At 60.5% G+C, this 18738-nt stretch overlaps 2 protein-coding genes across 4 annotated transcripts in view; one reads left to right on the top strand and one right to left on the bottom strand.

The window, feature by feature from the left end:
• The window catches only part of PIEZO1 (piezo type mechanosensitive ion channel component 1 (Er blood group)), a 30681-nt gene extending 15918 nt beyond the window's left edge, over window positions 1–14763 (top strand). For 2 of the 3 annotated variants that reach the window (XM_064160113.1, XM_064160111.1), the window contains 34 exons: window positions 58–146; window positions 1172–1329; window positions 1408–1584; window positions 1719–1844; window positions 1935–2135; window positions 2219–2423; window positions 2561–2665; window positions 3055–3208; window positions 3776–4019; window positions 4528–4624; window positions 4732–4900; window positions 4976–5065; window positions 5208–5296; window positions 6491–6568; window positions 7230–7327; window positions 7406–7493; window positions 7821–7904; window positions 7988–8160; window positions 9114–9487; window positions 9563–9821; window positions 9894–10082; window positions 10343–10622; window positions 10716–10845; window positions 10936–11083; window positions 11350–11564; window positions 11687–11845; window positions 11926–12073; window positions 12175–12363; window positions 12452–12544; window positions 12724–12896; window positions 13001–13123; window positions 13218–13297; window positions 13398–13599; window positions 13976–14763. In XM_064160113.1, coding sequence (XP_064016183.1) covers window positions 58–146; window positions 1172–1329; window positions 1408–1584; window positions 1719–1844; window positions 1935–2135; window positions 2219–2423; window positions 2561–2665; window positions 3055–3208; window positions 3776–4019; window positions 4528–4624; window positions 4732–4900; window positions 4976–5065; window positions 5208–5296; window positions 6491–6568; window positions 7230–7327; window positions 7406–7493; window positions 7821–7904; window positions 7988–8160; window positions 9114–9487; window positions 9563–9821; window positions 9894–10082; window positions 10343–10622; window positions 10716–10845; window positions 10936–11083; window positions 11350–11564; window positions 11687–11845; window positions 11926–12073; window positions 12175–12363; window positions 12452–12544; window positions 12724–12896; window positions 13001–13123; window positions 13218–13297; window positions 13398–13599; window positions 13976–14225 — 5437 coding nt within the window. In that variant the 3' untranslated portion in view covers window positions 14226–14763. The remainder of the gene's footprint in view (window positions 1–57; window positions 147–1171; window positions 1330–1407; window positions 1585–1718; window positions 1845–1934; window positions 2136–2218; window positions 2424–2560; window positions 2666–3054; window positions 3209–3775; window positions 4020–4527; window positions 4625–4731; window positions 4901–4975; window positions 5066–5207; window positions 5297–6490; window positions 6569–7229; window positions 7328–7405; window positions 7494–7820; window positions 7905–7987; window positions 8161–9113; window positions 9488–9562; window positions 9822–9893; window positions 10083–10342; window positions 10623–10715; window positions 10846–10935; window positions 11084–11349; window positions 11565–11686; window positions 11846–11925; window positions 12074–12174; window positions 12364–12451; window positions 12545–12723; window positions 12897–13000; window positions 13124–13217; window positions 13298–13397; window positions 13600–13975) is intronic. The other variant, XM_064160112.1, reaches the window with a different exon arrangement.
• Window positions 14691–18704, bottom strand: CTU2 (cytosolic thiouridylase subunit 2). Its single transcript, XM_064160114.1, has 15 exons — window positions 18544–18704; window positions 17865–17939; window positions 17470–17548; window positions 17335–17394; window positions 17198–17258; window positions 16846–16955; window positions 16485–16756; window positions 16275–16410; window positions 16031–16162; window positions 15851–15942; window positions 15669–15760; window positions 15492–15573; window positions 15327–15393; window positions 15192–15250; window positions 14691–15094 (listed from the first exon to the last, which is right to left on the bottom strand). The coding sequence occupies exons 1-15, from the start codon at window positions 18639–18641 to the stop codon at window positions 15034–15036; spliced, it is 1476 nt and encodes a 491-aa protein (XP_064016184.1). The 5' UTR covers window positions 18642–18704; the 3' UTR covers window positions 14691–15033.
• Window positions 18705–18738: the final 34 nt, after the last annotated feature.

Below are 18738 nucleotides of genomic sequence, written 5' to 3'. Positions count from 1 at the left end.
CCCCAACCTTCACCCTGAGACTGCTTCCATCCCTGCTCTGATCCCTCCTCCCCGCAGACCTGAGGAGCTTCACGGGAGCCGGCTGCTGAGGGATGCAGCTGCTGCCGAGTGCGCTGGGGCAGACGACTCCGACACCGAATCCCAGGGTACTTAGCAGGGCTGGGGTGGGACTGGGGCTTGGGAGGGCAGGGAGATGGATTTGAGGTGACTTCTGAGTGTGGGAGGGTACAGCAAAGGTTGGGGTGTCCTTTAAGCCAGGAAGAGGCTGGGAGGGTTGAGTGCTGTGTCCAGTTCTGGGCCCCTCAATTCAAGAGAGATGTTGAGGTGCTGGAAAGTGTCCAGAGAAGGGTGACAAAGCTGGTGAGGGGCCTGGAACACAAACCCTGTGAGGAGGGGCTGAGGGAGCTGGAGTTGTTTAGCCTGGAGAAGAGGAGGCTCAGGGCAGAACTCATTGCTGTCTACAACTACCTGAAGGGACATTGTAGCCAGGTGGGGGGTGGCCTCTTCTCCCAGGCAACCAGCAATAGAACAAGGGGACACAGTCTCAAGTTGTGCCGAGGGAACTATAGTCTGGATGTTAGGAGGAAGTTCTTGGTAGAGAGAGTGATTGGCATTGGAATGGGCTGCCTGGATGAGGCACTTAGTGCCATGGTCTAGTTGACTGGCTAGGGCTGGGTGCTAGGTTGGACTGGATGATCTTGGAGGTCTCTTCCAACCTGGTTGATTCTATGATTCTTTGAAATAGATTTGAGGTGACCTCTGAGTGTGGGAGGGTGCAGCAGTGGATTGAGGTGACCTCCAAGTGTAGGAAGATGTGGGGGTGGATTGAGATAACTTCAGAGCCAGGAAAGGGCTGGGAGGCTACAAGGATGGATTGGGTTGTCCTGTCAGTCAGAATTGGGGTGGGTGGCTAAAGACATAAATTTGGGGTGCCCTTCAAGCCAGGATGGAGCAGGGAGGATGCTGGGAATGGATTAGGATGTCTGCCAAGTCAGGGAGGTGCTGGGAGACTATGGAGATGGATTAGGGTCTCCTCCAGGTGTGGAAGGTTGTGGGGATGGATTGGATTATCCTCCAAGCATGGGAGGGTACAGGGATGTGTTGGGATGTCTCCTGAGCCAGGGTGGCTGCAGGGGTGTCCATGACAGTCTGCGTCCCTGTGTCCCTGCAGTGCCCACCAAGTGGGGTCTGGTGCTGGAGCGCCTGATCGTGCTGGGCTGGACCTTCTCGGACATGCTGACCCGCACCCAGGTCTTCGTGGGGCGCCTGCTGGAGCTCCACATCCTGAAGCTGGTGGCTCTCTACACTGTTTGGGTGGCCTTGGAGGAGGTACCAGCCCTGGGATGCTGGGGTTGGGGGGGTCTCAGCCGGCAGCCCAGAGTGCTGACGTGGTCGGTACATCATCAGGTGTCAGTGATGAACTTCCTGCTAGTGCTGCTCTGGGCCTTTGCCATGCCCTACTGCCGCTTCCGCCACATGGCCTCCTGCCTCTCCACCATCTGGACCTGCATCATCATCGTCTGCAAGATGCTCTACCAGCTCAAGATCGTCAACCCCAGCGCCTACTCCAGCAACTGCACCCAGGTGCCCCATGTTGAAGGGGTGCCTGGTTCTTGGGGTGCTGGTGGTGGCATGGTGGGGGGAGTTCCCTTGCTAGAGGTGGGGTCTGGTGGAAGCGTTTGAGGAGTGCTGATGCCTGGTGGTGCTTCTTGTTGCAGCCTCTCCTCAACAGCACCAACCTGAGCCCTCAGGAGCTGCCCAACTCCACGCTGTACCGTGGGCCCGTGGACCCTGCCGCCTGGTTCGGTGTCCGCAAGGGCTACCCCAACTTGGGCTACATCCAGGTAGGCACAGGGACACCCTGTCCATGGAGACAAGGTGGGAGGGTGCTCGGTGATGTGTCATGGGCCTGAGCATCCTCTTGTGCCCTCCAGAACCACCTGCAGGTGCTGCTGCTGCTGGTGTTCGAGGCAGTGGTGTACCGGCGCCAGGAGTACTACCGCAAGCAGCACCAGCTGGTGGCCCCTGTCACCGAAACCATCTTTGAAGACATCTCCCGTGAGCACCTCGACCAGGGCCTCATCAGCTGTGCCAAATACTTCCTCAACTACTTCTACTACAAGTTTGGCTTGGAGGTGGGCAGCAGGTGCTGACAGGGGACAAAGGTGCCCCCACTGGCAGCACCCCAGGGCTGAGGCTTTGCATCTGCCCACCCTAGATCTGCTTCCTGATGACGGTGAACGTGATCGGGCAGCGGATGAACTTCCTGGTGATCCTCCACGGCTGCTGGCTGGTGGTCATCCTGACGCGGCGCCGGCGGGCGGCCATTGCCCGCCTCTGGCCCAAGTACTGCCTCTTCCTCGTCATCTTCTTCCTCTACCAGTACCTGCTCTGCGTGGGCATGCCTCCTGCCCTCTGCGTGGGTAAGGGCAGAGGTTGGAGGAACCTGTCCTTTTGGGGAGCACCCACCCTTTGAGTGGGTCATGGAGGCAGAGGGCTGTGCGTGGGCACGCTGCCCACCTTGGGTAAGGAGCTCAGCGTGCCCACCTACCTCCCCCAGACTATCCATGGCGCTGGAGCAAAGCCCTCCCCATCAACTCGGCGCTCATCAAGTGGCTCTACCTGCCTGACTTCTTCATGGCACCCAAATCCACCAACCTCATCAGTGAGTAACCTACCACCCCAGACCCTGGCACTGCCTGTCCCATGGGGTACCCCAGACCCTGCCATTGCCTCTCTCATGGAGTGTCCACTGGGATTACCCTATCCACTGAGAGCCCCTGCCCTCAATGTTGCCCAGCCCATGGGGTACCCCATTCTCTGCCAGCTCATGGAGTCCCCCAACCCCTGGTATTACCCTGACCATGGGGTGCCCTAGCTCTTGGCGTTGCCTTTCCCGTGTGGTGCCACAGCTCTTGGCATCACCCAGCCCCTCTCATTGCCCTGCTGATGGTGTGCTCATGGGGAAGGAGCTTGTGGGTGCCACACCCATTTCTGATGGGAGTGGCCTACCTGAGCCCTGCCCACCCCCTGTGCCACCCACTGTGCCTGCAGATGACTTTGTGCTGCTGCTGTGTGCGGCGCAGCAGTGGCGGGTGTTCGAGGCCGAGCGCAGCGAGGAGTGGCTGCGGGCAGCTGGGGACAACAGTGACAGGCTCGACCTGGCACGGGACCCCCACAACCCCACCCCCAACTTCATCCACTGCAGGTAGGTGCTCAGCACCATGACGGCACCACGGCAGGGTAGGATGGGCCATGTGGGGACGTGAGAGTGGGATCTTGCACCTGGAGTATGGGCAAGACAGGATCCCCCAGACAGTGGGACCTGCTGGGGTGGAATGGGATGGGATCCCCTTGAGGTGTGAACAAGATGGAACACAAGGCAGTGGGACCTGCTGCGATGGGATCTGGTGCCCTTGAGGTATGGACAGGATGGGAAGACAAGGCACAGGGACTGTTGGGTTGGGATCTCTTAGGATGGGATGAGATCTCTTTGAGGTATGGACAGGATGGGAACCCAAGGCAGTGGGACCTGCTAGACTGGGTTACCCCAGGATGGGGATGGGACCCTTGCTGATGGTGCAGGGCCCCCATGGGCAGCAGGACTCCATAGAGCAGGACAAAGCAGTTTGTTTTCCACTATAGAGCTGCTGCAGGGAGCAGGACCACACTGGTTTGGTTGGGACACAAGGCAGCAGCTTGCACCGCTCCAAAACCAGCTGGTGTGGGCGCGGGTAGGGGACAAGGACCTTGCTCTGAGCACCCCATCCCACAGGTCATACCTGGACATGGCAAAGGTAGTGGTGTTCCGCTACCTCTTCTGGTTTGTCCTGGTGGTGGTCTTCATCACCGGGGCCACCCGCATCAGCCTCTTCGGCCTCGGCTACCTGCTGGCCTGCTTCTACCTGCTGCTGTTCGGCACCGCCATGCTGCGCAAGCCGGCGCGGGCTCGCCTCGTGCTCTGGGACTGTCTCATCCTCTACAACATCACCGTCATCATCTCCAAGAACATGCTGTCGGTGAGGGCTGCTGGGCCCTGGCTGTGCAATGCTCCCCAGGCTGCTGCTCAGGGACACCCATCCCTTGGCCGTCTCCTGGGAAGGGGACAGGTGGCAGGACTGCTCCTGGGTGAACCCTGGAGGGTCTGGAGAATAGGTCTTGTGAGGGAGCCAGAGAAAAAGAGGCTGAGGGGAGAGCTTCTGGCTCTCTGCAGCTCCCTGAAAGGAGGCTCTCCCAAGGAGGAAGCCATAAGACAAGAAGAAAAGGCCTCGAGTTGTGCCAGAGGAGGTTTATGTTGGACATGAGGAATGATTTCTTTCCCTTGAGGGCTGTCAAGGCCTGGACCAGGCTGCCGAGGGCAGTGGTGAAGTCCGCATCCCTGGAGGGGTTTCACAGCTGTGGAGATGTCATGCTAAGGGCCATGGTTTAGTGGTGACCTGACAGTGCTGGGTTAATGGTTGGACTCCATGATCTTAAAGGTCTCTTCCAACCAAAACTGTTCCATGATGCTGAACTCTGTTCCCACAGCTCCTCTCCTGCGTCTTCGTGCAGCAGATGCAGAGCAACTTCTGCTGGGTGATTCAGCTCTTCAGCCTGGTCTGCACTGTCAAGGGCTACTATGACCGTGAGTCGCTGGCCCTGGAGGGTCTGGGGGTTGCCCTACCCGAGCTAGCGGGACTGGAGGTGCTGGTTTGGGCTGCTGCCTGATCTGCCTGTACCTCTACCTGCCAGCCAAGGAGATGGGCAAGGACCAGGACTGCTTGCTGCCCGTGGAGGAGGCGGGCATCATCTGGGACAGCATCTGCTTCTTCTTCCTCCTGCTCCAGCGTCGCATCTTTCTCAGCTACTACTTCTTGCACGTCATGCTGGACTTCCAGGCCTCTGCTCTGCAGGCTTCCAGGTGGGACTGGGGTCCCAGAGAGCTGCCATGGGTGTCATGGTGTAGATGCCCCCCTCACTCTCCTGTTGTCTCCAGAGGCGTTGCGTTGTTCAAGGCCAGCACCCTGAAGAGGATGCGCCACCACCAGCAAGCTGAGAAGAAGTCACTGGCCCAGCTGAAACGGCAGTGAGTGGGTTTTGGGGGGCACTGGGACCCCCTCTTGCAGCCATCAGCAGCCTGGGGCACCCATTGGGTGTGTAAGGTGGATGGAGGTGCTCCTGGGGTGGGGTTTGGAGGAGCAGCCTCTGCAGCAGCCTCTGCCTGGCAGGATGGAGCGGATCCGAGCCAAGCAGGAGAAGTACCACCAGGAGCGACTGCGCAGTGGCACCAGTGAGGGGCAGGATGATGCCAGAGGAGGTGAGAGCTGAGAGGTCCATGTCCCCCAGTCCCCCTCCAGGTACAGTAAGGTGACCACAGCCCATTGCTGATGCCCATCCTGATGGAGCCACATGGACTCCATGGGTTGAGGAACTGGCTGAAAGAGAAGCCTCAAGAGTGTTGTGAGCAACGGGCCAGAGTCTAGTTGGAGGCCTGTAGCTCATGATGTTCCCCAAGGGCCAGGACTGGGTCCAGTCTTGTTCAGCATCTCCATCAGTGACCTGGGTGAAGGCACAGAATGGACCCTCAGGCAGTTTGCTGGTGGTACCAAACTGGCGAGGAGTGATTGCAGCCATTCAGCAAGGGCTGGCCAGGATGGAGCTGGGCAGAGGGGAACCTCGTGAGGTTCATCCAGGGTGAGTGTAGAGTCCTGCTGGACCTGGGGAGTAACTCCCTGCACCAGTACGGGTGAGGAGTTGACCTGCTGGGAAGCAACTCTCTGGAGAGGGAGCTGGGTGAGCTGCTAGACAGCAAGTTGCCCAAGAGCCAGCAATAGGCTCTCATGACCAAGAAGGCAATTGGTCTCCTGTAGTGCATGAAGAAGAGTGTGGCCAGCAGGTTGAGGAAGGTTCTTCTCCCCATACTGTGTCCTAGTGAGGCCACAACTGGAGAACTGGGTCCAGGTCTGAGCTCTCCAGTACAAGACAGACAGGGAACTGCTGGAGAGAGTCCAGTGGAGGCTACAAAGATGCTGTGAGGCCAGGAGCATCTCTGTGAGGAGGAAAGGCTGAGAGCCCTGGGGCTGTTTAGCCTGCAGAAGAGCAGCCTGAGAGGGGAGCTGATCAATGCTTAGCAAGAGCTAAAGGGCTGAGGGCAAGAGAATGGGGCCAGACTCTTCTCAGTGGTGCCCAGTGACAGGACAAGGAACCCAGGAGGTTCCATGTGAAGATGAGAAACTTCTTTGGTGTGAGGGTGCTGGAGCACTGGAGCAGGCTGCCCAGAGAGGTGGAGTCTCCTTCTCAGCAGAGATTCCAAACTCACCTGGACATTGTGATCCTGGGCAGCCTGCTGTGGGCGACCCTGCTTTAGCAGGGAGGTTGGATTGGATGATCTCCAGAGGACCCCTACCATGCTGGGATTCAGGGACTGTGGTGAACCCCCTCCTTGTCCCTAAGTGCCTGGGCACATGCACTGAGCATGTCCGTTCTCAGCACCCCATCTGCCCTTCCACAGCAGATGCCCCCAGAAGCCCTGTGGACCCCTCCCAGCAGAGGTCTCGGTGGTGGCGGCCATGGTTAGACCACGCTGCAGGTACAGCCCTGCCACAGGGCCCGTAACGGGGCGCAGCCCTCGGCAGGGTCCCCGCGCAGGGGGCCGCTAACACCCGCGGGGAGCGATGGCGGTGGTGCTTTCGGCGAGGTGACAGCCTGCATGTCCCCTGGCCCCGCGCGCGGCTCAGGGCACTAACCAGGGCTGCTCTGCTTCCCAGCACTAACGGTGCTGGGCTGGGAGGTGCTGGCCTGGCTTTGGGGTTACTGGCGTAGATTGCCTCCAGCTTCCAGCGCCAGAGGGAGTTCTCTGTGGTGGTGTGAGGGTTGAGTCTTCATCATCTTCATCATCTTTGTTTCCCACTGGGAATCCTCGTGGGTGTCCTTTGGCACTGTGTGGGCCCTGCTGTATCGCAGAGAGCCTTGGGGTGGCAGCGGCCTTGCCACAACACCCTGTGCTGCTGGGCACTGGCTGTGTCCTCACACCACGTGCCATGTCACCAGGCTCCAGTTGTGCTGTGACATCCCATGCCATGGCACCAGGTGCCACCTGTGCCATGACAGAAGGTGTCATGGTACTAAGTATGCCACACTGTGGCACCAGCCGTGTCATACCCTATGCCATGCCACCAGGCACCAGTTGTGCTGTGACACCTTGTGCCATGGCACTGGCTGTGCCATGACATCTTGTACCATCCCAACAGTGCTTCATTCTGGGGAATACTTCCTCTTCGAGTCAGACAGCGAGGAGGAGGAGGAGACAGCAGTGTCAGAGGAGCAAGGCAGGCAGAGTGCCTTCCAGGTGGGTGTGGCTGGAGGCTCTGGGGGACATGCATCATGGTGCCCATGGGGTGCTAACAACCCTTCTTCCCCCCACCAGCTTGTGTACCAGGCCTGGGTGACCAACACCAGGACAGCACTGCGGCAGCAGGAGCAGACTGAGCCACCCAGTGCTGAGGGTGCTGCAGGTGGGTGTGGCTCATCCTGAAGGTCTGGCTCCCCCTAAAATGGGACAAGGTGTGGGCAGGCAGGGACACAGACCTGCTTTGTGACCAGTGATCTCCCTGACATCACCTCAGTGGGGTTCCTGATGTGCTTTTGGACTCTTTGGTGGCTACAGTGGGGTTGGGCACAAGTCGCGCAGCTCTTCTTTTGTGTCCAGGCTGGTTTTTAAGCTGGAAGGAGGGATGTGAGAAACAGGGTGATGAGCAGAAGACCCCAGTAGGGGCCAGCAGTGATGTCCATACCCCACTAAGCTGGTGTTACCGCTTCCTGGGGGGGTCTGACCCTTGCAGGAGACAGCGGAGCAAGGGAGGAGGAAGTCGAGACACCTGAAGAAGCTGGAGGCCAGGAGGAAGAGGAGGAGGAGGAAGGCTCTGGTAGGCCAACAGCAGGATTGGAGTGCTGGGGGGAGTCTGAGTGGGCACAGAATGACCCTCCCTGTCTCTCCTCACCTCGGCAGAGCACAGCAACGTGGTGCAGCGGGCGCTGAACACGCTGCGGTTCCTGTGGGTGCTGTGCCAGGCCCTGGTGGATGGGCTGACCCAGTGGCTGGATGCCTGCACCCAGGAGCACGGTGCCATGTCCACCATCCTGCGCCTTGAGAGATATGTCCTCAGCCAGCACCTGGCCACGGTGAGGCTGGGGGGACACCAGGGCACAGCCACTGACCGTGAGACCTGTGCCCGTGGCACAGCGGGCGGGAGCGAAGCCGCAGCGAGTTGGCAGGTGACGCCAAGCTGAGTGGTGCCGCTGACATACCTGAGGAATGGGGTTTGGCCAGAGGGACCTGGACAGGCTGGAGAAGTGGGACCATGTGAACATCATGAGGTTCAGCAAGGCCAAGTGTAAGATCCTGCACCTGGGTCAGGGCAGTCCCTAGTGTCAGTCCAGACTGGAGAGCTGGAGAAGGATTTGGGGGTGCTGGGGCATGAAAAAATGGGCATAAGTTGGCTATGTGTGCTCACAGCCCAGAGCCAACCATAGCCTGGGCTAATACCTAGCAGCATGAGCAGTAGGTGGAGGGTGGGCATTCTGCCCCTCTGCTCTGCTCTACTGACACCCCACCTGCAGTGCTGGGGCCAGCTCTGGAGTCCTCAGCGCAGGAGAGAGACATGGGCCTGTTGGACTGGGGCCAATGGAGGTGCAATAATGATGGGAGGTGTGGAAGCCCTCCACTGTGAGGGCAGAGTGAGAGGGTTGGGGCTCACTCTGGAGAAGAGAAGGCTCCAGGGAGACCTTCTGGTGGCCTTTCAGTACTTGCAGGGGTCAGTCAGAAAGCTGGGGACAGACTTCTGAGCAGGGCCTGTTGTGATGGGACAAGAGGCGATGGTTTAAACTAAAAGGAGATTTAGACTGGATAGAAGTCAGGAATGTTTACCCTGGGAGTGATGAGACCCTGGCCCAGCTTAGCCAGAGAGGTGGGAGATCTCCATCCTTTGAACCATCACAGGTCAGTTTAGGGCTCTGAGCAACCTGCTCCGGTTGCAGATGTCCCTGCTGACTGCAGTGGGGCTGGACTAGGTGACCTTTAAGGGTCCCTTTCAACCCAAACCATTCAGTGATTCTCTAATCTCTGCCTGCTTCAGGGAGAGGACATTCACCGTGGGCTCCTGGATGAGCTCTACCTGTCATCACCATCTGAAGATGCCCTCGAGGAGCCAGGTCCACAGGGGCCAGGGGGTGCAAACTCCCATACTAGTAGCACTTCCAGGCAGGTGCATAGAAACCCCCCGAGGGGGGAGCGGGAAGGACCTGCTGGGCACAGGGCTCATCCCTGTCCCCATGCCATTCCCAGTGGGCACCAAGAAGTTGTACCCACCTCTGTGGGATGTCCGCTGCCCACTGACAGCCAGGAGCGAGTGACAACCTGGAGGTCCCTAGAGAGCGTGGCTGGGTCTCAGGAGCTCCTGGCTCTGCCGCAGAACCGGAGCCGGACAGCCAGCGAGCTCCTCCTGAGCAGGTGCGGGGACGGTGGGGACGGGGGGGGACAGGGATTTGGGGTGATGGGGCTGGTGACCCCCCGTGCTCCCCTCAGGAAGCTGGAATTCTCTGAGCTGGAAGAAGCAGAGAAGTTCTATCAGTCCCACAACCGGTTCCTGAAGCTGCTGCTGGCTGGGTACCGCTGCGTGGCCGCCCACTCTGAGCTCTTCTGCTACTTCATCATCATCCTCAACAACATGGTGACCGCCTCTGTCATCTCCCTCTTCCTGCCCATCCTCGTCTTCCTCTGGGCCATGCTTTCCATCCCTCGGCCCAGCAAGCGCTTCTGGATGACTGCCATCGTCTTTACTGAGGTGGGCAGGGGTTGGCTGGCAAGGGGGCTGATGCCACCCAGCTGCCACCCGCTGACCCCAGCATCCCCACAGGTGATGGTGGTGGTGAAGTACCTCTTCCAGTTTGGGTTCTTCCCTTGGAATGGCTACGCCATGCTGGTGCGCAATGAGGGCAAGCCCTTCTTCCCACCCCGTATCCTGGGCTTGGAGAAGACCGACCACTACGTCAAGTATGACCTCATCCAGCTCCTGGCACTCTTCTTCCATCGCTCCCAGCTGCTGGTGAGGCCAAAGGCATGGGCACTGCACTGGGCATCGCTTGGGTGGATGGCCCCAGGGGCTGGGGGTGCGCCTGGAGGTGACGGTGGCTCTGGAGAGCACCCAGTGGGTGCTTGCTGGCTCTGTTGGGGCTCCCACTCAAGGTACCCATTGCTGGTTGGGTCCTTGGTGTACACCAGGATGCAATGCTGTGGGATGGGGTTGAAATGTGTGGGGCTGGGGGGCATCAGGAACTCCATCCCACTGACTGTGGCCCTCCCCAGTCCTACGGGCTGTGGGACCACGAGGAGGATCCCTTCCCCAAGAAGAAGACGGAGGATGAGGCAGAGGAGGAGAGGCAGGAGGAAGCAGCATCCCCACCACTGGCAGTGGGTGCAGAAGGGACAGAGGTGCTGGCAGAGCCAGGGGTGCCGGACGCAGCCGCGGGCCCAGAGCTACAGGGTAATACCATGGAGCAGGAGGAGGGACCTGGCGCCACACAGCTCCGCTTCAGGAAGAAGAGGAAGCAAGGGAGGAAGCAGCCAGAGGTGGCTCTGGAGGAAGGTGAGCACCAGTTCCTGACCCTTGTGGCCCAGTGAGGGGAGAGGCCCTGGGGCCAGGCAGAATACAGTATCCCAGGTTATGCCTCACCCACAGAGGATGAGGAAAAGGAGGAAGAGGATGAGAAAAAGGAGGAAGAGGAGAAGGAGGAAGAGGCCAAAGAAAGCCATGCTCAGAGGAAGATGAAGGCCTTTGGGCTGCGGGTCAAGCTCTTCTTCCTCACCATGTGAGTGCCCCGTGGTGCTGGTTGGGGTGTGGGGAACGTAGGGTGCAGTCTGTGGTCAGCCATCCCCTCTGTGCCCTCTGCCCCCTGCAGGGCACAGAACATCTACCAGCCGGTGCGTGGGTTCTTCCGGGACATCCTGCACACCCAGCACCGGGCAGCCACCGACGTCTACGCCTTTATGTTCCTGGCTGATGTCGTGGACTTCATCATCATCATCTTCGGCTTCTGGGCCTTTGGGGTGAGTAGGGGAGTCCCCTGGGGCACCAACCAGCTGGCTCCCACCACAGGCCATAGAGAATCAGAGAATTGTCAGGGCTGGATGAGACCTCAAGGATCACCTAGCTCCAAGCCCCCTGCCATGGGCAGGGACACCTCACACTAGATCAGGTTGCTCAGAGCCACATCCAGCCTGGCCTTAAAGGCATCCAGGGATGAGGCTTCCACCGCCTCTTGGAGCAACCTGTTCTAGTGTCTCACCACCCTCATGGGTGACCTGTCCTTCAGAAACACTCTGCAGCTGCGGACATCACCTCCTCACTGTCAGATGACCAAGTGCCAGAGGCCTTCCTGGTCATGCTGCTGATCCAGTTCACCACCATGGTCATTGACCGTGCGCTCTACCTCCGCAAGACTGTGCTGGGCAAGCTCATTTTCCAGGTCATCCTGGTCTTCAGCATCCACCTCTGGATGTTCTTCATCCTGCCAGCCGTCACTGAAAGGTACAAAGCATCCCCTGAGGATGCCTCTGAAGACATGGTACAGGCTCAGGGTGGCACCTTTGTGTCCCCAAGCCCACGTGGTAGCCCGGGGTGGCCGGAGGGGTGACACTTTCCTTCCACAGGTTGTTCAACCTCAACATGGTGGCCCAGCTGTGGTACTTTGTGAAGTGCATCTACTTTGCACTGTCAGCGTACCAGATCCGCTGCGGCTACCCCACCCGCATCCTGGGCAACTTCCTCACCAAGAAATACAACCACCTCAACCTCTTCCTCTTCCAAGGGTAGGTCACGGGGCCACCTGGGACCTCTGGGTGCCCAGAGGGTGCTGTACCAGTCCACTCTCCCTGTGTCCCCGTGCCAGGTTTCGCCTTGTGCCCTTCCTGGTGGAGCTGCGGGCCGTCATGGACTGGGTCTGGACGGACACCACACTGTCCCTCTCCAACTGGATGTGCGTGGAGGACATCTACGCCAACATCTTCATCATCAAGTGCAGCCGCGAGACGGAGAAGGTACAGCCCCACCATGCTGGCCACAGCTCCCCAGGAAGACCCTTGTTTTTGGGGGTCCTCCTGAGCCCTCCTGGCACCATCTGCTGTCTCCCCCCTCGCAGAAATACCCCCAACCCAAGGGGCAGAAGAAGAAGAAGATTGTGAAGTATGGCATGGGTGGCCTCATCATCCTCTTCCTCGTGGCCATCATCTGGTTCCCACTGCTTTTCATGTCCCTGGTGCGCTCCGTGGTGGGTGTGGTGAACCACCCCATCGACGTCACCGTCACCCTCAAGCTGGGGGGGTACGAGGTGAGGATGCTGGAGGCAGGTGCTGGGGTGTCCAGCCTGGGTACCAACATCCCATGCCCCGCTGATGGCACCTTGTCCCCTTCCCCAGCCTCTTTTCACCATGAGTGCCCAGCAGCAATCCATCCAACCCTTCACCCCCCGAGACTATGAAGACCTCACCAGAAAGTTTGAGAGACAGCCGGTAAGTCCCCACACCCCCCCTGCTACCTGCCACCCCACCCTGCCCCCGGTAAATCCCCAGCCCCCTATCTGCCTGTCACCCCAACCCTGCCCCACCCTGGTGGGTGCTGTGGGTGCCATGGCGTGGGGTTGTGCTGGGGTGGGGGCCGAGCTGAGCCGTGCCCGCCACCTTGGTGCCAGGTGGCCATGCAGTTCATCACGCTGTACGGCTACGAGGACATCGTGACGGCTCGCATCGAGGGCAGCTCGGGCTCGCTGTGGAGCATCAGCCCCCCCAGCCGGGAGCAGATGCGCCGGGAGCTGCAGAACGGCTCCTCAGACATCACCCTGCGCCTCACCTGGACCTTCCAGAGGTACCCCTGGCACGGTGGGAGTGGGACAGCTCGATCTGCATCATGCCCTCTCCCCCACCTCCAACCCAAACACACACACCTTGCTCAGCCTCTTGTGCCCGCAGGGACCTGGGCAAAGGGGGCACGGTGGAGCACACTTTTGACAAGCACACCACCGACCTGCAGCCTGGTGCACCTCAGCGCATGGAGCTGGCCCAGCTGCTGCAGGGCACCCGCAACACCCCTGTGTGAGTGTCCTGGGGAAGGGGACAGGGACCCAGCCACCCCTGCCCCATTCCTTCATGCTTCAGCCAGCCCTCATCTCACCCCGTGTTTTTGCAGGAGAGTGCCCAAACTCTTCCCCAAATACATCCGGGCACCCAATGGGCCAGAAGCCAACCCAGTGAAGCAGCTGCTGCCAGGTGGGTGCCACCATGTCCCCACCCCTGAAAAAAAGTATCAGTGCCGGGGGCACAGCAGCAGCTGTTCTGTGCCCTGATGGTGCCAACTCCACTCTGGCAGATGGGGAGGACAGTTACCTGGATGTGGAGGTGCAGCTGAAACGGGAGCGCACAGGCACCGGCCGAGGAGGGGGTGACAGGTTCTTGGAGTGGTGGGTGGTGAAACTGAAAGAAGACCCTCCCCGGGATGACAACATCCTGCCCATGGTCATCTTCAACGATAAAGTCAGCCCCCCCAGCCTGGGCTTCTTGGCTGGCTACGGGTATGTAGAGAGGGTCCACAAGGGTGGTGATGGTGCTGCTGGTGGAGGTGATGGTGGTGGTGATGACTGTGGTGATGGCTGTAGAGATGGTGAAAGTGATGGCTGTGGTGATGGCAATAGAAATGGTGGAGGTGATGGCTGTGGTGGTGGCTGTAGAAATGGTGGAGGTGATGGCTGTGGTGATAGCAGAGGTGATGGCTGTGGTGATGGCTATAGAGATGATGGTGGTGATGGCTGTGGTGATGCTGGTGGCGGTGCTGATGGCTGTGGTGCTGGTGGTGATGGCTGTAGTGCTGGAGGTGATGGCTGTGGTGGTGGGGCACCCGCTAAGAGGCGCAGCGGGGGCGCGCTAGCTGAAGCTCCCCCGTGCCCGCAGGATCATGGGGCTGTACGTCTCCATCGTGCTGGTGATCGGGAAGTTCGTGCGCGGTTTCTTCAGCGAGATCTCCCACTCCATCATGTTTGAGGAGCTGCCCTGTGTGGACCGCATCTTGAAGCTGTGCCAGGATATCTTCCTGGTACGGGAGACGGGCGAGCTGGAGCTGGAGGAAGAGCTCTACGCCAAACTCATCTTCCTCTACCGCTCCCCTGAGACGATGATCAAGTGGACGCAGGAGAAGGAGTAAGGGGAAGGGGCTCTGGACCACCTCTCAGCCCCATTCCCAAGGACATCACCACAAATGCCTTAACCAGCCCCTGCCAAAGCTGGGGCTGTATCCTGCCAGGGGAGGCAGTGGGACGCAGGGTGCTCAGCACTCAGTTTTCAGGATGCTTTTTCTTACTGTGTTCTGAAGCCATCCAGCCCTGAGGAGACCACATTGTGCCTTCCTGGGTGGGGGACAGAAGTGCGCCCCCACCACCATGCTGGGCACTCCTGACTGTTGGGCTGGGGTGTGTGGGGGGGTGAGGATCTGCCCCATGCCCCCTCCCCAACTCCTCCCAGCCCTGCTCCAGAACCAGGGTGTACTGCAAAGCAATAGCCCCCCAGCCCCAGGATGGGGGGCCCTGGGTCATGCCCTCCCAACCCAAGCCAAGCCAAGCTGGGTGGGTGGGGGTGGCAGCCCCAGCTGGACTCTAGAGACACTTGGGACTTTGGTTTTGTTTGGTTTTTTATTAATTCAAATGATTTATTTATACAGAATCAAATAAAACCAAGCTGAGGCCTCCCTGGCTGATGCACGGATCAGGCTGGGGGGTGAGGAGGGCCAGGGTGGGATCTGCTGCCCCAGGGTGGCTTCCAGCACCCCTGGCCTTACCATACTGGGGACCTGGGGCCTCTTCCTTCTCTCTAGTAACAAAATAGGGTTTAAAAGCAGCTTCCCAGGTGCCCCAGGGCCTCTGACCCCCAACCATCCAAAATGGGGGGACCACCCAGCTCCATCAGTGCGCCGGAGGGAGAGGGGGAACCTCTGTGCCCCACTGTCCCCAGCCACTTTAGCTCTGGCCAGGCTCCTCATCCTCCAGGGCCTCCTGGCTCTGCTGCACCATCTCTGCTCTGTAAGGGATGGACACAACATGCATGCATGGGTGGATCCATGCATGCAGACAGCATAAGGCTGAACCAGCCGGGAGGGGACCCCTGTCCCCCCTACCTGTGGATCCTGCGCTGTCCCTCAGCACGTATGTAGGGTGGCAGCAGGGCAAGGGGACCCTGCAAGAAAGGGGTGGTGGGGATGAGGACCTCCATCCCCAAGGAGTTCCACCCCACTGCACTCCAAAAGCCTTACCAATTCTTTGAAGGTGAGACGGCAGCCATAGCACAGCAGTGGGATAAAGGCAGCTTTTCTCTCAGCACTGGGGGAAGAGATCATCAGTGGTGCCAGTGTGGTGGCCTCAGTGCCAGCATGGCATTCCTGGTGCCAGCACAGCACCCTCCTTGTCCAGATGCTCACCGTGCTGCTGGGACATCCTGGCAGCACCCGTTCTCCTCTGGCTCCTCCAGGATCAGTGTGGCGTCCAGGGCCAAGTCCTCCTCTTGGAGAAGCCAGAGGACAAGGGTGAGATTTGGGAGTGCACAGCCAGCCCCTGCTTCTAATTGCCCTGAGCCCACCACTGTGCCACTCACTCACCCCAAGCGATGTCCAGGGCACAGAGGCAGAGCAGGCAGCGCTCCTCCTCGCAGCTCGCCTTGGCTGGATCTGGGCTCAGCTTCTCTCCTGTCCTGCACCCAGCGTTGTGGGGGTGGGGGTTGAGTGCATGCAGCCCATTCACCTCCACACCCCCCTGGCGGCCTCACCCCGGAGTGCCATACCGGTAGACAGTGCTGATGGTGGAGGGGAAGTCGTCCTGAAGCCCCAGGAGGAAGTGTTCTATCAAGTGGCGGATGCTGGGCTTCTCCCGGCGCTGGGGGGGCAAGGGAAAGGCTGGGACGGGCTGCTGTGAGGACACGGAGGTTGGGATCTCCTCCACGGGGTACATGGGGTGGCCCTACCTTGGTGAAGAGAGGTGGCACAGCAATGGTGGGGACGTTGAAGAAGTGGTTGTAGAAGGCGATCTCCTTGGCCGTGTAGTCCCGCATGGGCCGCACCACCAGCACGTCGCCATGGCGGTCGTCCACGAAGCCCTGCAAGAGTGTGGCTGTCGTGGGACAGTGCCACTACCAACCCACAGGCCACCCCTCCTGGGTGAAGATGGCTGTCCCCAGCTTGGGGACAAGGTGCTGGAAGGCTGCTCACCGTGTCGACAGCAACGAAAGCACCACGACCCAGAGACATGTTGGTGAGGAGCTTGATGGCCACGCGGGTGCAGGTCTCGCCCGTCATCACCTTGGCGTAGCCCCTGGTCCGGGCTGTCTGCACGATGAGGTGGGTCCTGTGGGACAAGGTGACAGCTCAGAGCCACTGTGTTGTGCCCAGTGCTAGAGACGGGCAGGATCAGTCCCTCACCGCAGCATCTGCAGCAGCTCTTCTCTTGCTGTTGTTGTCTCCACAGCTTCAAAGAGCTGCAGCAGCTTCTGGGTTTGCACAGCAGTAGGCAAGTGAGGGGTGGCAAGGGGTGCATCCTGGGTGCCAGGGCCAGGCAGTGAAGTGCCACCATCCCTGTTCCCATCCTGCCGCTGCTCATGGATGAAGCCCTCCACAGCTTCTTTGTAGGAGGGACCAGGCTCATGGGAACCCCTCGTCCCCGGCTGCAGGATAGATGCAGGCAGCTCCAGGGCCTGTGGGGCACAGACAGACACCAGGGTGGGGCTGGGAGTTGGTAAGTGCGCCCCCTTCGACCTAGTGTGTCCCCTCATTGTCTGTGTACCTCCTCCAGGTGCACGAGGTGGTAGGGGAAGCCGGTGGCCTGCAGCAGGGTCTCCATGTCGGCGAGGTTCTTCTCGCGCTGAGCCAGGCTCTGCCTGCGCACTGCTCCCTCTGCAAAGGCAGGTGGGCACGTCTGCAGCCACTGTCAGCAGGGCGAGGAGGGGACACCCACCATGTCCCTGGGGCAAAGGGACACCTCGGGGTGCCACAGCCTTGATAGGCTTGGGGGCACCCCTCAGCCCTGGAACGGCACAGAGGAACTGTGGGCTGGCAGCAGGCAGCAGGGGATGGGCAGAGGGGAAGGCAGTGGGTCAGGGAGTGGACAGCAAAGGGGCAGCAGAGCTGATCTTTACCATCAACGTAGATGAGGCCAGGGATGAAGCGGAGCCTCTTGGCCGTCTCTCGGCTGAGCCCCTGGCAGAGGCAGCAGGTGATGGGCTGGGTAAGCCATGCCCTGCTCCCCGCCCCCACCCACCATCCCCCTTCTCACCTCCTGGACTTGCCGGAGCATGGCACTGGAGGCTGCCCCTCCCGACAGTGCCAGCAGCACCTGTGGAGACACGAGGGGCGGCCATCAGCCAGGGTGGCACCGCGCAGGTGCCCGCACGTGCGTGCTGCCCCGTACCTGCTCTCCCGGGAAGATGATGCGGTTCTTGCCCAGCATCGCGCGGAACTTGTGCACGAAGTACTCGCGGAAGCAGTCGCTGCGGGGACGCGGCCCTGAGCCACAGCACGGCCCAGGGCCCTGTGCCCCCAGGCCCCAGCTGCTCAAGGTCCTGTCTCCGCGCCTGGGTGCTCCTGACATCCACTGGCCCCCAGCTGCGCCATCCCGGTGCCCGGCTCTCCTCAAAGCCCTGATGTCCCAGACCCCCAGTGTGCGCAAATCCTGATGCCCCCAGACCCTGACAGCCCACAGCCCAAACACCCCCAGGCCTCGCTGTCCCACAGAGCCGATGCCCTACCCCCATGCCCCCAAACCCTGTGTCCCGAACCCCGTCCCACTCCATCTCGGTCCCTTACCGGCAGAAGGGATCCCCAACACGGATGATGAGGGAGGCAGAGCCCTGCTTGCACTTCACACAGGGTTGTGGGGGGCTGTGGGGATATAGGTGGTCACCGGACAGCATCAGGGGCACCGGGCCCCAGTGCCCCCTGGGGGTGGTACCAGGCAGAGGAGTGGTGATCCTGGGCCATGGGGCAGCACTAGGGGCACCTGGGACAGTACGGGGGGGTACTAGACACAGCACTGGGAGATACCAGGGAGGTATGGGAGAGGCACTGTGGGGGCAGAACCAGAGACAGCTCTTTAGGGATACCGGGGACAGAACCGGGGGGCTACCGTGTCAGTACCGGCCGGCGCGGTTACGGAGGGTAGCAACACGGGGAGACAGGGAACATATCGGGGACAGCACGGAGGGAATACTGGGGACAGTACCAGAAAGTACGGGGGCAGCACTAGACGCTGGTCCAGCGACTACCGAGGACAGTACCAGTGGGGTACCAGGGGGGTAACGGAGGGGTACCGGAGACAGCACGGCGGGAGTACCACAGGGTAGTAACAGGGTAGCGAGGGTGGTACTGGGGTTGGTACCAGGGATGGTACCGGCGGTGGCACCGGGGGACTACTGGCGACAGCACCGGACTAGCCATGCAGGGCGGCCCCAAGGATCCTGCCCGGGCCCCGGTCTCGGCCTCCCACCTGCCTGCCGGAAGTCGTCGGCGCCGTGGCGGTGCCGAGTCGGCCCCGCAGCCTCCATCGGCCCCGCAGCCTCCGTCGGCCCCCGCCGCCTCGCACATGGCAGCGCCGCTCGGACCCCTCCGCTTCCGTCCCCTCCTCGGCCTCCCTGCCGGCGCACAGCGATGACGTAAGCGTCCCGTGGTGACGTCATCGCCC

This window comes from Pogoniulus pusillus, chromosome 20, assembly GCF_015220805.1.
Source record: "Pogoniulus pusillus isolate bPogPus1 chromosome 20, bPogPus1.pri, whole genome shotgun sequence".
NCBI lineage: Eukaryota > Metazoa > Chordata > Aves > Piciformes > Lybiidae > Pogoniulus > Pogoniulus pusillus.
The sequence above is the reverse complement of the archived record's forward strand: the minus strand, read 5'-3'. Positions and strand labels throughout refer to the sequence as shown.